We start from the raw sequence: 16,668 nt of genomic DNA, 5'->3' as shown, positions 1-16,668 counted from the left end.
CAGTAGCAAATACTGTACATTTTCATTTCAAGATGATGCCACAAAAGAGATCATTCATTTTGAATTGGTTCAGGTAAATTATCTATGTTTGTAACACCAAATTATGTGGTTATTATTATTAAGTGTTTTCAAAAAAATGTAGACATGCTTTGTCTGATCGGTCAATATTATTCTCTAGGTTACAGAAACAACCAGCTCGGTTGCTATGGAGGTGTTGGGATTTCAGAGGGGTCTGGATATTTGCTTGACAGGGGAGTGGTTGTTGGTGTTGTGACCACTGACAGATTGCCATCCATCCGCAAACTCATGAAGGACAACTACACTAGCATCCAACATGAATTTAATCCCTGGCATGTGAGGAAAAGCAAGTAAATTTAGTGGAAAAGACACTTAATTGTTGCACAAGATAAGTGTGTTCTCTTTCATTTATCACTAACTTTTTAGACATAATTTTTGGCTGTTTTGTACAGGTGTGAAGAAAACTGTACTTGTATCCAATAAGAAGAACAACAAAGACTTGCAGCCATGGATAAAGTCAATGACTATCCATCTGTACTGGTCATGCAGCACAAGCAAAGGTGACAAAGAGGTAAGAATATTAAGTAGTACATAACATAGATACAGTATTTTTGGTATAGAATATTTACTGTTATATCAGCAATAACAAAACATGTTCCTGTCGGTGTAGTGAATAGTAGTAGTAAATATTTTTAATAGTATTTACCTGGCACATAGTGTAATATTTGCACCAGGAAAGTATTTCACCAACTATCACTTCAATCTAATTTTTTTTAGGAATGTGTTCGAACATGGAAGTCGCTTCTGCACCACATGTGTGGCATTCACAGTGGGAGGTGGATGGTGCTCAGTACACCTGCCATCACACAACCCTGACAGAGGATGACCAGAGGCGCAAAAGGTGGCTGAGACCAGATTCATCAGCTATTGTGGCATTGAAGGGAGTGGTGTTGGACAAAAATCTCCTTAGAGACTTGAGGCAGATGTCACTCTTCAAGCATACTGGTATCTATTTACATTGATTCAAATTTTTTCCAGTCATGATGATTATTGTTGCAACATCTATAAATTTTTTGAGAGAAGCAGTTTTGTCTCATTACTGCCTACACGCAATAACACCAGTTACACTGGGTCATTGAGGTGTGACATTACATTTATACAGGATCTTTGGAGGTGTACCATCAGGTCATGCTGAAGTATGCTGAGAAGCGACTTCACTTCAGTTACGACAGCATGAGGGCTCGTACCCCACTCGCAATAGTGACCATAATAGCAATGTTGGGAGACCACAGGCGAAGACAAAAGAAGGTATCATATAATATATGCTCCTTTACATCAATGTTTTACATGACGTCACATTCATTGTATACTACCTAGTCTCTTCAGGTTTTCCATGGAGATGCTGTATTTAATATGTAATTTCATGTATTTTAGGACAACCACGGTACAAAGCTGTACATCAAGACAGAGTCAGCAATGGGTTGCAAAACCCATGTTTGACAACACCACACAGGCCTTTCGTCATGATCTTGTTGAGCGTGTGCTGAGAAGGAGAGAGGACAGCACTGTCATCTTCTCCTACACTTTCCCCCTCGTAAACCAGGACCAAGGAAATTGCTCCAGAACATTGCTCCAATTCCAAGGCCGGACAAGGGTGATCTGGTCGCTCATACCAAAACTTCGCTTGTTATGGACTGTGCTTTCTTATGTTCAGAGTGATTTATGTATGGGTTTACTGCCTCCTACTGGCCATTTCAATGTCTAAGTGTTGTATTCTGAAGTAGGAAGTAGCTGCTTTAGTGATACAGGAAGTAGTTGTGCTGGGTGACCCCGGAAGTTGTTTTCAGCATGCACAAGGGATTCAGTTCAGATATAGGTGCTGCGGTAACGTCTCTCGCATCCTCCTTCATAAGTCTTGCTAAACGCAATGTCTGTAAGTAATGATGTTTGTATACATTAACACCGCATGTCTGTTGTTATATTTGTCATGTAGACATTTCTGAAGCTAGTTTATGGCTGTTTATGCTGGTGCTGTACTATACACAGCTATCACTCAACTGATTTAGCTATTTAGCTACTTAGCTATATACGGTAGCTTTCATTGACTGTACTGTAACGCTGTTATTGATATGTATTGTTGTATCTGTTTCAGTTTCACAAACTTTATTGATAAACTCCACAAACGGCACAGTGTCTCCTGTGGCTTTATTGATGACGTTTAGATGGCTGGATAGCTACGGAGTTAGTGAGACCAGTGACATCGCTTTTGAGCTTGACAACACCACTATTATCTGACCATGTTGACATTTTTTATATAAAGCTTACACTGTTCTGTAATTTATTGTTGTAAAATAAAGTTTTGTTTGTAACTGTAATACTGTGTTCTTATAGTTCGAGTAAAAACACAGGAGCACAAGATAACAAGATTTTGATTTACTATCTTTATTATAATGAATGACATGATGCAATCTTTTTGAACATGCACAATGTACAATTCAGACCAAACATTTAGAATATCTCCTCTGCCTCCTGAAATCCAATGTTAAGTACCAGTGGGGGAGGGATAAATTTCTGATCACTGATACACACAGCTAGGTAATGGTCTTCTACTGCTACGCCCAAGGCGCGCTCCTTTTAGTGCCCATTCTAATACAACACAGTAGGCCACCAGTGTGGAATGGCTATAGGGAATGGGGGTGGGGGCAGAGAGAGCAGATGTTTGGTGAGTTCACTAGAGAAGTGGCTAATGTATTTACAGCAAAAAAAATTTATACTAATAAAATGGAAAGGAAAAGGTATATGTCATGTAATCCATCAGATATTCAACTCACTCTATGGATAGCTGCCCATGTAGTCTCTCCAGTTTTGGACGTCTCTTCCAGTTTATTTTAGGAATGAAGAAGAAAGTGTCCAGGACTGCCTTTTGGATAAGAGCAGGCAATTCCTCGGTACAGGTGACACATTTTTCGTTACCTGGCTGTATGAGATCCCACTCTTTACAGCACAGGCTTTTCCTTGGTAGGCATTGGGTCAAACACCCACAAACACCACCAGTTGTCCGAAATCCGTGTCCTTGAAGCATATGCTTCATCTGCCAGTTGCCCCTCTGTCTGTCTCCTTCTTTCCAACTCTTGTGAGGCTAGTTCTTCGTCTGTATATTCGGGTTCGAATGAATAAGGACGACCATCAAACTCAAAAGCCTCTTCCATGTGTTCAAAATCTTCAATATTTTCCATAGTTACGTTACTCCAAGCTTCTTCACTTGTGAGCAACTCCGATCATCACTCTTCACGCACTACGCTCCCCCCACCTGCACACTGCTCTTTACCTTTTTCCGGCAACAACTGAGTTCCCACAGGATTTCAGCACGAGACTACAGCTAGCCGTCTAAAACACTATTTAGGTGAATTTAAACAATGGCTAAGTTGCTAAACGCATCTTGTTGTCATGTAAGGGCCCTGTTCATGTTGGACAGACATTTTCATTGCATTTTGTGTCTGTTAAGAGGCACAAAGACACTCTTTAGGTATAACGATCAAGATTAACTAAAAAATTGTACGGAGTTCTCCTTTAATCTAATAACATACATTTTGGCTTCTCTCTACTTGCTGACTTGTTTTTGACTCATTAAAAGCTGCGGTTAGAAACACTAACTTATTTACTTACACTAACTTAGCAGCTTGGGGCTGCTCGTATCTGGCTAATTAGCGTAACATTAACAAGCTAACGTTAAGCTAACAAGCTATATGCCGACAGCGACAGCTGTTAAATGTTAACACATAAATAAAATACAGGAATTTCACTCACCAAGTAACACGGATTTCCTGGAGGTTCTCTCTCCAACAAATTGCACAGCCTGCCATTATTCATCCAGTATCTGCATGTAGAAATGTCCAAAAGGCTCGGACAGACTGAGCCTCAGAGCTTCGTGTGGCTGAGTGAGGCTAACAGACGGGGACCGAGTGCTAGGAGTGGCAGTGGCTAAAGTTGCCTGTCAATCAAAGCGGCCACGCCCCTAATAACGCAGAACTTTAAGGCTTAATATAATTTAAACAGGTGAGTTATAAAAAAATTCACCCCCCTCACAGTTGTCACGAAGGGCAAAATTAGCGATATGCACTAAAACCATTTTTTTAACCAGGCTGTAAACATGTTTTATTCTGCTGTAAAGTTGGGCTTTTTAACATGGGGGTCAATGGAGATTGACTCACTTCTGCAGCCAGCCTCAAGTGGCCACTCGATGAATTGCAGTTTCAGATACTTCCGTATTGGTATCGGAACTGAGAGCCGGAGGTTGCCGCTTGGTAGAGACGCAGCTGAGCGGGAGCCATTAGACTGAGTATGGGACAATAACAAACAGGGACAGACGAGAAGACTCGAAACACAGGGAAGTGAAAAACAAAATGAGACTTGTTGTGTTTTTCAGAGCACAAACACTGTAAACACACACCTGTCACCTACCCAGCATGGTGCTGTTAATCACAAACACAGCTTCTACAGCTTATTTTTACAGTTTATGCACACGCCCACAGCGGGGTTAGCCGCATTTTTAAAAACCTGCATGTACTAACGTTACTCATGCATGTCAGCAACATTTAGCCTATTAAAGCTAAATTGCTAATGTTAGCATATCTTACCTGCTGTACTGTCCGCTGCTTTCTCGTCAGACAGATAGCGCTCCTTTCACTGTTGACTTTGTGTGTGAGGCACATGGACAGAAATGCTGTACGCTTTTAGTTATGGTATTAAAAATTATAGTCCTCACTTCAGGCCTGCTCACTTGCTCTGCTTGGTTTCATAGCAGTGTGCTGGCAGTCAGAGCCCCCCCAGCAGTCCATAAAGTGCCTCTTCGCCTCAGCCGTTTCAAACCCTCCCTCCAGCCTTCAGGCCACACCTCTTCATGCATACATGACTCAGTCCTAAATGCCTAAATGCCCAAATGCCCAATCATAAATGGCCAATCCTAAATGGACAAATGACTAAATGGACAAATGGCTAAATGGCCAATCCTAAATACCTGTGTGTGTGTGTGTGTGTGTGTGTGTATGTGTATGGGGTGTCTGTGCGTGTTTGTCTGCATGCGCGTTGTATTCTTGTATGTGGTGTGTGCGTGTTCTATGCTCCTGTGTGTGCAGTGTGCTAGGTCCGGGCATGAAATACAATTCATCTGCACTTGTTAACATTGTATGATGAAAAATGCCAGTTTATGGGGTATTACCTAATTTCATTGTCCTACTTGCGCTAATGCAAATGTATGTTGTCCAATTGGAGTATTTTTTCTGAACCAGTGCTGCTTAAACTATGTTGAACTATGCTGTGTTGTTGGCGCGTTGAATGAAGACGTGCAATGTATGGATTGGACTAGCAGAGTTGATTACTGCCTCACGTTGGTCAACTGGATGACAGCAGCCATTTTAAACCCCAGCTGACAGAAACTTTTTCTCACCATTCCATACATGTGCCAGTGCTACCTGTGTAAGAATAAGAATTTAAAAAAAAAAAAAAAAAAAAAAAAAAAAAAATCTTATTTTCAAAACAGCTTTGTCCCTTTTAGTTTTCAGTTGAGACTCTGGAACAGACAACGGACCTCTGCCTGAGGATCTAAGGTACGCGCTGGCGTGCATGGGACTAAAAGGTCAGAGATATAACAGGGAGAAGCCATGAAGTAATTTTAAAATCTATACTAAAATATACTGGGAGCCAGTGTAATGTTAAAACGGGGTGGTATCATCAAATTTTTCTGGACAGTCTCGAGTCGATCAATAGATAGATCAAACAAGGAAAAATGCTATTGCAGTAATCCAGGTGTGATGATGAGTAAACCCGTCTAAGATGGTCTCAGTGTCACAAGAAAAATAAAAATGAGTCCTAAGACTGACCTCTGAGGCACTTCATATTTAACCGAACAGATTGAAGAGACATAGTTATTCACACACACAGAACCTCCTATGACAGGTTGATGATAACCATTCTAAAGCAGTACCAGATATCCCCACCCAGTACCTCAGTCTGTCTAACATGATGTTGTGATAAATGGTGTCAAATGCAGCGCTAAGGTCCAGGAGTACTGGTACTGGAAGCCATCATCAGCAGACATTAAAAGGTTATTGGCGACTATAAGCAGGTCAGTCTCAGTGCTGTGGTACTTCCATAGACTGTATATAAGAAGTGGACGTAATCATCATGATGTCACCTGTTGGTTTGTGGACTGCAGTTGAAGCCTCGAGTTCGGCAACCAGGAAGTGCCTTATTTGGACAAGATGGCGGCACTAACGGCCATGTGCGGAGCTAGCTAGCTTGCTTAATTAGGTTCATCTGTAATTCACATTCACTGTTATTTTAACAGGGCTGATAACTTTGTGTAGTGAACAACAGTCTTAAAACTAAATGTACTCACCAGAGAAAGTGAACAGCTCCTTATAAGCTGGTTAAATTTACACAGTGCCGTGGGTACGACTCAGCTCTAGCCTGATTGACAGATCATGCCATGGTAATGACTTGTCAATCATAGATAATCCTGCCCTGAAACATACTCTGCTTTATGGTCTATTTTAAAATAAATGGGACCATTATTTACTTACATTATTTATGGACATCATTTTGTATTGAAGAAAACATGAAACTAGTGATTGAGATCATAAACTCATCAGGAAAGTGTTTACTGAGGTAATTATTCAGCTGGGAAGTACGGTCATTTTGCCATTATTTCTAATGGAGCAGAACTTCTTTTTGCAACCAGAAGAGTCACCCCCTGCTGGCCGTTCGCATCAGATTGCTGACCGGAAGCTTCCCGCTTGGGTACCAGACTGAAACTTTTCAAACATTTTGTTATTTTCCAGCGTGCAGAGCAGTTGTTTCAACACATTTTTTTCTAACATCTTTGATATGGAAGATAATTTGGAAATTGGATTCAAATTTTGGAGGCAGTAATCCAGACCAGGCTTTTTAATAGTGGGTTCACACAAGCTGTTTTAAAATAGTCAGGGACACAAATGGTAGATAGGGATTTGTTAAAAACAGAAAGCAATAGGGCCCAACAAAGTCCATCACTTCAATAAAACTTTGTTGGTATTACATCAAGTGGGCTGGAAGACACTCCCATCTGTGATACTGTTTTAAAAACTCAGACAAGTCAATGGATAAAATTGGTTAAAATATGTTGTTGCTGGTGAGGGACCTCTGAGTAAGAGGCAGAGAGGGTAATAGAGGCTCTATTCGACACCATAGTATCAGTAAAATAAGATGAAACAATTCATAATCATCAACACTTTCAGCTGAGGCACAGAGGGGCTGAATTTACCGGCAATGTGTTCAGAAAAATAGTGTGTTCTCGCATCCTTAACCACGTTATTGTAGTCCTCCATACTGAGGTAATGAACTTTGAGACTGGATCTGCACTCTGCTTTTGCATTTACTTTTACAGCTGCGAATGTTGTTGTTTATCCTGGTCTGCTTATTAGCTGTAGACTTAGGCTAACCTTGAGAGGTGCAATAAGTTTAATGAGGACAAGCAATCTGATTGAAATGGTTGGCCAGATCATTGGTGTGACAATCAAACAGGTGTTGCTTTGATTCTTAAAACAATGTGCAAACCTTTAAATGCTTTGTTCATTAAGGTGCCAGGACACAAGGAGCTTGATGAGGCAGTATGAGTAACTGGTGATTCACAGTTAAAAACTATCCATCTGTGGTCAGATGGTCATATCCAGTAATTCCACAGAGGAATGCTTACAAACCAAGTCAAATGTATGACCCGGTAATGTGTTTGCCATAGCCATGTTTAAAGTTAAAAGAAGTGGCAATATTTAAAAAAGTCAGTTGCATGAATATTAGTGATGTGCAATACCACTTAATTCCTATACGGTCCAAAAACAAGTAATACTCAGGCTAGTATTGCTTAACATCTTTTATTTCTAGTTAATGTGACCTCCCCCCTTCTGTTTCTGTATTTATGAGGGAAATAAAGAGTAGGCTGTAGGCTACCAATTCCAAATAACATACATGTTCTTTAAAACATGAACATTACAACTTTCTTTTGCTGCCCAGCTTACTGTGTACAGTAAGTAACTAGTGCAACTTTACTTCACATCTGTTTCTCTGTGCTACCTTAGGGGTGAGGGTAGACTACCTCGGCCCTGACTGTACCTATGGGGATTATTCTGCCCCGTTGACTTAGGTCAGCTACTATCTTGCCTCATAATTCAGGCATGCAGGAGGCTGGCACTCTCTGGTGGGGTATCGGCAGTCTGCAGGAACATCAGTCTTTTTGCACTCCAATGGAGGGCTGAGTTCTGATGCTGATGCAAAACAAGGTGTCACAGTCTCGTTCACAACTGGAAAGCTTGTTTCTGGTGTAGTGGAGTTCTGCACTTGTGTAGGTAGGTGAACTGGTGAGTGTGGAGGTGCATCTGACGAATCTCCAAGAGACGGCTCTGCGTGCACAGTAGGAGTTTGTAAGAGTTGAGATAGATACTATATATACAGTTTGTGCAAGAACAGTTGCAGGAACCCACTTAGGTTCGCCTCTGTAGTTCCTGGCCAACACCGATTCTCCTTAAGTGAAAACTCTGTCCTTGGCCTGATGATCTCTTCGCATAATCTGCTTCTCTTGTTACCTCCGAACAGTGTCCTTCACTGCTGATGGTTTCAAGAGATCGAAAGTGGTGCACAGATCTCTCTTAAACATCAGGCTGGCAGGAGATGTCTTTGTTGTGGCATGTGGACTGCTGCGGTAGTTTAGCAGAAATTGTACAGTCTTTGTTGCAGTGTTCCTTGGCCTTGAGATGCTTTCAGTGCATGTTTCATCATCTGGACAAACCTTTCTGCAAGGCCGTTCTGTCGAAGGGTGGTATGGAGCTGACTTAATGTGTTGCACTCCATTCGCTTGCAGGAAGGCATGCATTTCCTCTGAGCCAAGTTGAGGTCCATTGTCAGAGACGAACTGTGAAGCAGATCCAAAACGACTAAACATTTCTCCTAGCTTCTCTATTGTCTTTTCTGTGGTAGTTGACTTCACGATAGCCACTTCAGGCCATTTACTGTGTGCGTCAACAGCGACAAGAAACATTTTGCCCTCAAATGGACCTGCAAAGTCAATGTGCTCACGATGCCATGGCTCCTGTGAGAACTCCCAGGCATGAAGAGGAGCTAGTGGTGGGTTGTTCCTAACCTTGTGACAAGATGAACAGTTTTTTGCCAAGTCTTTAATCTGTTTGGCCATGTTTGGCCACCAAAAGTAGCTTCTCCTCGCTATCTCCTTCATTCTCACTATCCCACTGTGTCCTGCATGAAGTTGTCGCAATACTTGGGTTCGGAGTGACAAGGGAATAATCACTCTCCTCCCCCACAGCAAACAGCCCGACTGAACAGACAGCTCCGACCGCCGTCCAAGGAAGGATTTCAAGTTTGCATCACCCCGAGCAGGTTGACCCCCGGCAATCATGTTCATGACAGCAGACAACAGAGGGTCAGTTCTGGTCTCCTTTTTTACCCGGAGAGCCGAAACAGGTGCTTTTTCAACCTCCCTGAAGTAGAAAATGTCCTCCCTAGTTGACTCCGGCTTCATGAAAGGAAGCGGCAATCTGGATAGAACATCCGCGTTGCAATGGGAGTCTGACTTGCGATACTTAATGTCATATGAGTGTCCTGACAACAGCAACGCCCACCTCTGTAGTTGGGAGGCAGCAAGGATGGTATACCAGTGTATGGGCCGAGAGTGGTCGTGAGAGGTCGGTGGTCCGTAGGGAGCGAGAATTTCCTTCCATACAAGTACTGATGGAATTTCCTGACTCCAAATACAATGCTCAAAGCTTTGCGTTCCAGTTGAGCATAATTGGTCTGCTTTGTTTAATGTCCTTGACGCAAAAGCTTCTCCATGCCATCCGGCAAAATGTGAGAGATCAACGCCCCGACACCGTAAGGAGAGGCGTCGCAGGCGAGCTGAATTGTAAGCGATGGGTTGAAGGGGTAAGTACCTCAGATGATGTTGGTGCATCTTTCGCCCTTTGAAAAGCTTCCTGACAGCTGGCCGTCCACTTCCATGCTTTCTCCTTTTGTAGAAGGTCATGCACTGGTTTCAGTAGTGATGCCAAGTTTGGAATGAAGTGTCCATAATAGTTCAACAGCCCCAAGAAAGACCTTAACTGATTGATATTTTCGGGCGGCGGTGCATCCACAATGGCTGTGGTTTTTGACGGTGCAGTGTGAAGCCCCTTAGCGTCAATCACATGTCCCAAGTATTCCACAGATACTTGGAAAAACTCACATTTCTCCTTGTGGACTCTCAAGCCATATTCCTTCAATCTCTGGAGAGTAGCATCCAGGTGGCGCAGGTGCTCTTCATCATTTGCTCCAGTGCACAGGATATCGTCTAGGAACAGTGCTGGGGCTGACGTGATACCAAAAGGCAGTCTGCAGTATCTGAAAAGTCCTTTGTGTGTGTTAATAGTAAGCATCTCCCGTGACTTTCTTCTACATGCATTTGTAAGTAAGCCTGATTGAGGTCGATTTTGCTGATTTTTTGTCCCCCACTCAGTCCAGCATACAAGTCATCAATCAGGGGAAGGGGGTACTGCTCTGCTGCTAGCACCAGATCGAGTGTTACCTTAATCCACAGGTCCAGATCCCCCCGTCCTTCTTGGGTAACGTAACGATAGGCGTGGCCCACTCACTGGTTGTCACAGGCTCCAGAACCCCATTCTTGGCCAGAGCGTCCAGGTCAGCCTCCACCTTGGGTTGGATGGCGTATGGCACTGGTCTTACTTTCCTAAACACAGGTTTACTATCAGGTTTCACATGTGGCTTTACTGTGATTTTTTTCATTCTGCCTAACTCATCTCGGAAAACCTCATCATGCTTTCCCAGTATGGCCTGCAGGCAAGTGGAACTGTGCGACAGCTTCCTCACTTATTGCCAGTCAAGACGGATTTCCTTTAGCCAAGCACGCCCCATAATGGCAGGATAATTTCTCTTAGTAACTTAAACTGGCAACTTGGCAGTGTGGCCATTACACTGAACAGTCACCTTAGTCATTCCTTTTATGGGCACTCGATGACCAGTATACCCCTTAAAATCTGGGTCTGAAGGAGATAGTGGTAGGTGCTTCATGAACTTCCTGTAGATTCTGTATGACACTAGTGATGCCCGTGATCCTGTGTCTATCTGCATCTTTACAGAATGTGCTTCCAGTTTGGGTCTGGCCCAAAACCCTTGTGAGCTTTCATCCGTACAGTGTTTACTGCAGTCGACAGCTCTTCCTCTGAGGAATCACTCGCTCTGTTGTTACCATGCTTAAGTGTGTGAACATGTCTTCCCTTTTTATGTTTTAGTGTCTCTTTTTTACTTCCAGTATTTGAGCTTTTGTCTTTGCGTTTTTTGTTTGTGCATACCCGCTCAACATGGCCTTTTTTCCCACAATTGTGACAATCCATCTCTTTACACCAACAGTCAGTAGCAAGGTGTCCTGATTGGCCACAGCAGAAACATGGCCCTTGTGCATTTGCTGTGTCACCGCTAAATTTATGCACTCTGCCAGAAGCATGCAGTTGATAAGCTTCCTTTGATGCCATTTCCATTGTGACACTGATATTGATGTCTTTTTCAAGCGTTAAGTCACTTTCTATGAGTAATTTCTTCTATGCTGCTTCATTTCTTAATCCACACACAAGCCTGTCTCTTAATGTGTCATTTAAAACATCCTTAAAGTCACAGTACTTAGCTAGCTTGCGTAATGCTGCAACAAACATGGTGACAGACTCACCCTCTTCTTGATTCCGTCTGTGGAACCAGAATCTTTCTGCGATCACCAGAGGCTTGGATGAAAAATGGTTAGTCAGTGTTACCACAATGTCTTTGTAGGTTTTACTGCCTGGCTTTGCTGGCTGTAAAAGGTTGCGTAGCAAGTTAAAAGTCTTTGGGCCTATCATACTCAAGAAAGTGGGCACCAACTTATCATCATCTATTCCATTAGCCATGACCAAATAGTCAAAAACGCTCCATTGCTCCGCGCTCTCATCAAAGGGACCGATTGAGCCGATAATTCCAGCCATTTTGGTCTCCTGGCTATACGGCACTCTTGTCCTCACAGACGGCTCCTGCCTGTGACTTCAGTCCTGTCAATATCCGGGGCTACTTACAGTTCGCACCGGGTGGTATTCACTGCTCTATTCCTTCCCGCTCAGCCGGCCGCAGTGCATAACGTTACACCTCAGCACACACAGCAAACACATCCGCACCCCGGCTATCACCTGGCAGCGGGTGGCACCGCAGAGAAAATGCAAAATTCCTCCGTCGCGTAGAGCAAGCGTCGGTCCAGACGTCCTCGTCGCCACTTTTTGTTATATCCTTCCATCTTCTTGTTACTTGATATAATATCATACCCCGGACTACGACGTAACATTAACCGTTTATTGTTACAACGCATGTCACAGCAACAGCATGGTTCATCACAACTACGAGAGAGACTGAAGGTTAGCCACAATCCGTTAGGCGTATCTCACTACGGATCTCATTGTAGCCCAAAATACACAACAGCCATAATTTTAGCTTGTGGTAAAACGTTTTTAATGGGCATTTAGCATGTGAAAGTACAAATTACACATGTGTGCACAGTGGTGAAGCAATGTCCAAAAAAACAAATTCTGAAAGTCAAGTCACATATCACCACTAACAGTAAAAAGAAATACATGTTTTCCACCAGGGCGGTAAAATGTGAAGCTTAGCTGGCTGATATGAGCTGCTGTTTCCGTTTTATTGCCAATAATATTCATCAGCTGTTTGACTCAGGAAGGTAAGGGCACATTTCTGTCCACATAACAAAGCCGTAACAGAGACTGGAGAAGAACTACATGAAATTACAATCCAACTACATATATTTTCTACATATCATTTGCATCGCTAAAGTCTAACTTTAGTTAATTACCTGTCCAGCTTTGAAAACATCTGTCCCACATTATAGCCTTCCATCTAGGAAAATCCACAACATCAGTGATTTCTGCCGTCATCTGTCTGCATCTGTCCGGACTCCTCTGGCTTCATGGTGTACCAGTGTCCAAAAAATCTCTTTGTCTCTCCCTGAGGAAAAGGGGGGTGACGGGCTGATCAAAACCTAAAGTGAAAGGTTTGCTTTCCTATATGTGCTGTTTTGGACGGTCCAATCGTAAAATTTTCCAGCTCTGGTGAAGTTGAGATAACAGACTCTATGCATGACTGTTAAGCTGACAATATTAACATTACACAGAGACTAACTTCAGCCTGAACCAGGCTGTGGGGACCTCAGCAGCCATAAACTAAACGACCTCTAAACACTCCCAAGACCAAAAGGGCAGGGGTAACTGTGGTAACAAAGTTCCTCTTTCAGATTACCTCAGACATCAAAGACTCCTTCTTCAGTCTTGACTCTCTACCCCATTAAAGAGCCATTAATTTGGAATCTTAACATGCCCTCTCACTTTCACATCTAGGTGTGAGAAACTCCAGACACCAGAGCAGGACGCTGCCCCGAATTCCTTTGTGTGGACAAATGAATATTGTCTCCCTATAAACTTGCCTATTACATGTTTTAATTAAATGAATCTTTAAGTTACTTAGTAGGTCTTTCCACGTTAATTTGAGTAGTTGTATTACCATGTTGTTGCTGTTGAAAAGAAGAAAACCACAAATAAGTTAATTTTGCAGTGTTCTTTAATTTTCAGCAATGATCACTGACATTCCTTTAAATCATGTTTTAACTAATGCTTTATCCCCAACACTTTCTGACACTTCCTTTATAAATGATATGATACAGAAATATTATCCTGTGCTACTTAATTAATTTTCCAGCTCGAAATTAAAGTTAAATAACCATTTCTTCCCTAGTGAGAGGATCAATTGTTCTCTCGTGGAACCAGTGAAGTGAGGCTCTGTTTTCCCCTGCTCTCTCTCCCTGCCTGTGCCTCATTAGCCTCATGTCTTTCATCTGTGTTGCTCCCGCCCTGCTCGTTAGTCCCTGTGTGTGTGTATATATACCTGGTGTTTCTGTCTTGTCTTTGTTGGGTCATTGTATGGTGTCACCCTGTGTAGCAGTGTGTCTCGTGTCTCCAGCCTTACTCACCGTGTCTCCCTGTTACCCTGCTCAGTTTTGGATTCTGGTTTTCATCCTTTTGGATTTCTGTTGGACAGCCTTTGTTTTGGGACTCTGTCATCAGCCACTCAGTTTGTAAGTGTGCTCTCCTTTTGTTTGTTTATTAAAACCCCTTTGTACTATACCTCTTCCTGCCTTGCGTCCTGCGTTTGGGTCCTCCAACCTGCCTCACCCACACCAAACCGTGACAATTATCATATCACTATGAGTTTATTAGTTCTCTTTCTCTCTTAGAATCAAATCCTTCTCCACAATAACTCAGACCAACTAAATTCACATTGAGCTCCACTACATTCTTATTGTGTGCATCCTGTTTGTTTAGCCATTGTTTATGTCTTTGATGTATATTTAACCGCATTTATATTCACCCTTAGTTAGTTAATTAATTTCACTGTAATCACAGGAAACGTGTGTGTGTGTGTGTGTGGTGTGTGTGTGTGTGTATTGTTTAACTCCAGGTCACTGTAACAGAGGATTTTTGCCTTCGATATGAGATTGACTGATTGATAGAAATAATTAAGCAAGTACAACTAACTGATCACTAGGAATAATTGCGGAATTATTAAACCCATAACGTTACCCAGGGAGCCCGGAGACCCTGGGTGAACTGAATTTCCGGTGGTACCCCGAGGATTTACGAATTAAGATTTCTGAATAATTAATATTCATCATTTTTATTAACAGTAGGTACAATGCTACAATGGTATAAAGATCCACAGGCTGTCGGCTCTCGCGCTAAATAACACATGCTCGTTCAATTGTCCCAATGTCACTTCTCTTCTTACTTCCTACTTCTAAAACTAGAAGACTACTCCGACACTGCATGTTATTATTATTTCCTCGCATTTGACGCATTTAATGTAGTGACTGGCGTATACACTGCCGGAATTATACAAGTAGAAGAAGAACACGGTGATGACAAAATGCGCTCAGCAGCGCTGTTTGTCTGTTGTCGGCTATTGTATAATGCAGCTTCTCCATAGAAGGGGTTGCCTACGGTTATGTAGATAAAATGGCTCATTCTAAGGTAATAAAATATAACGGCTCATTATGTAAGGTCTTTATACACCACTGAAAACATAGTTATGGATCTTATATTGCATTTCTGTCAATAGATGCTCAAATATTACACACTGAACCTTTAATTATAATAAAAACATCCTACTCAGAACTGCCGCTTCATAGCATCATAATATTATTTTGACATAATCTCAGATGTTTAGCGAAGTTTGCAGTGTTGCCAAAGTATTTCACTGTCTTTGCACACACATCACACTCAGCGTCATTATTACCTTCACAGCTAAAATACAGCCAGACGTGACTGCTTTTACAGTCAGCCATAGTCTGTATTCATTCGTGGGAAAAGTAAAGGGCTGCAGCGGCTCACTTCAAAGAAGCTCCGTCACAGAGCTGTAGCACAAGCATGACTTTGACAGGAGGATGGAGAAGTAGTTCCTATAAACCGAGTATAATTAGACCATCCTGGTGACAGTAAGATACTTATTGACAGCAAACACACACTCACTCCAAATTACTGAGTTTAGATTCTTGATTCATTTTATGAGTATCAATCCTAGAGCGGAAACGTTAGTATGAGGTGTGTGTGTGGATATATATATATATATATATATATATATATAAAGAGAGAGAGATCAAACACTATAGTAAACACAGAAAATCATGGAAATTGTGCATACGTGGGCTCATGGATCCCGCTGTCTGTTGGGGTCTGGCCACAGGACCTCATCGACATCGCAAGCAATATCTTCTCCCGCTAGGCACCAGGGAAAATATCCCCTTGCATGTCGAAACCATCCATGGATTGCTGTCACCGGCCTGTTCCATTGCCTGCAGAAGAGGCATGCGGGCATGTGGTTGGCGGTCATATACATGCCATCTCCAAGCCGAAAAGAATTCCTCTATAGGGTTTAAAAATGGTGAGTAAGGGGGCAAGTATACCACTTCAAATTGATTGTGGTTGGTGAACCAGGCCTGGACCAGAGCAGCCCGATGGAAACTGACATTATCCCATACCACCACAAACCTGGTCTGTTCTGTACAGCTATATTATGGAGAGCATCTAGAAATGTGAGTATATGTTGGCTATTGTATGGACCTAGTTTTGCATGATGATGCAGAAGCCCTCTAAGGCATATGGCAGCACACAATGTGATATTTCCCCCGCGCTGCCCTGGGACATGCACAATTGCCCTTTGGCCAATTACATTATGACCCCATCGTATTGTTTTGCTCAGGTCAAATCCAGCTTCATCAATGAAAATGAATTCATGAGGCTGTGCAGCTCCATCCATGACCAAGATTATCTGTAACAAAAAAACCCAACATATTACTGTGCTACACATACAGAACCCTTATCCCATCACACAGGAACCTGTGTAGTTCTCCGAATGGATCCATGTGGTACTGATATGGTACATATTCAACTGCTACTGGATTTCACCAATACTGTATTGTAAATGTAAAGGACAGTTACACTTATCCGTACATATTCAGCTCGAAGTCCTTTGACC

The 16,668-nt window shown here is 42.4% G+C and overlaps 1 protein-coding gene across 1 annotated transcript; it reads right to left on the bottom strand.

The window, feature by feature from the left end:
• Positions 1-8,754: 8,754 nt before the first annotated feature.
• On the bottom strand, positions 8,755-9,583 carry LOC119914990 (uncharacterized protein K02A2.6-like). Its single transcript, XM_038734530.1, is given in 2 exon segments — positions 8,755-8,862; positions 8,864-9,583. Coding segments are annotated over 2 exon segments (828 nt in total).
• Positions 9,584-16,668: the final 7,085 nt, after the last annotated feature.

This window comes from Micropterus salmoides, unplaced genomic scaffold, assembly GCF_014851395.1.
Source record: "Micropterus salmoides isolate LMB-PRFRI ecotype aquatic unplaced genomic scaffold, ASM1485139v1 Ms_hic_scaffold_20, whole genome shotgun sequence".
NCBI classification, from domain to species: domain Eukaryota; kingdom Metazoa; phylum Chordata; class Actinopteri; order Centrarchiformes; family Centrarchidae; genus Micropterus; species Micropterus salmoides.
The sequence above is the reverse complement of the archived record's forward strand: the minus strand, read 5'-3'. Positions and strand labels throughout refer to the sequence as shown.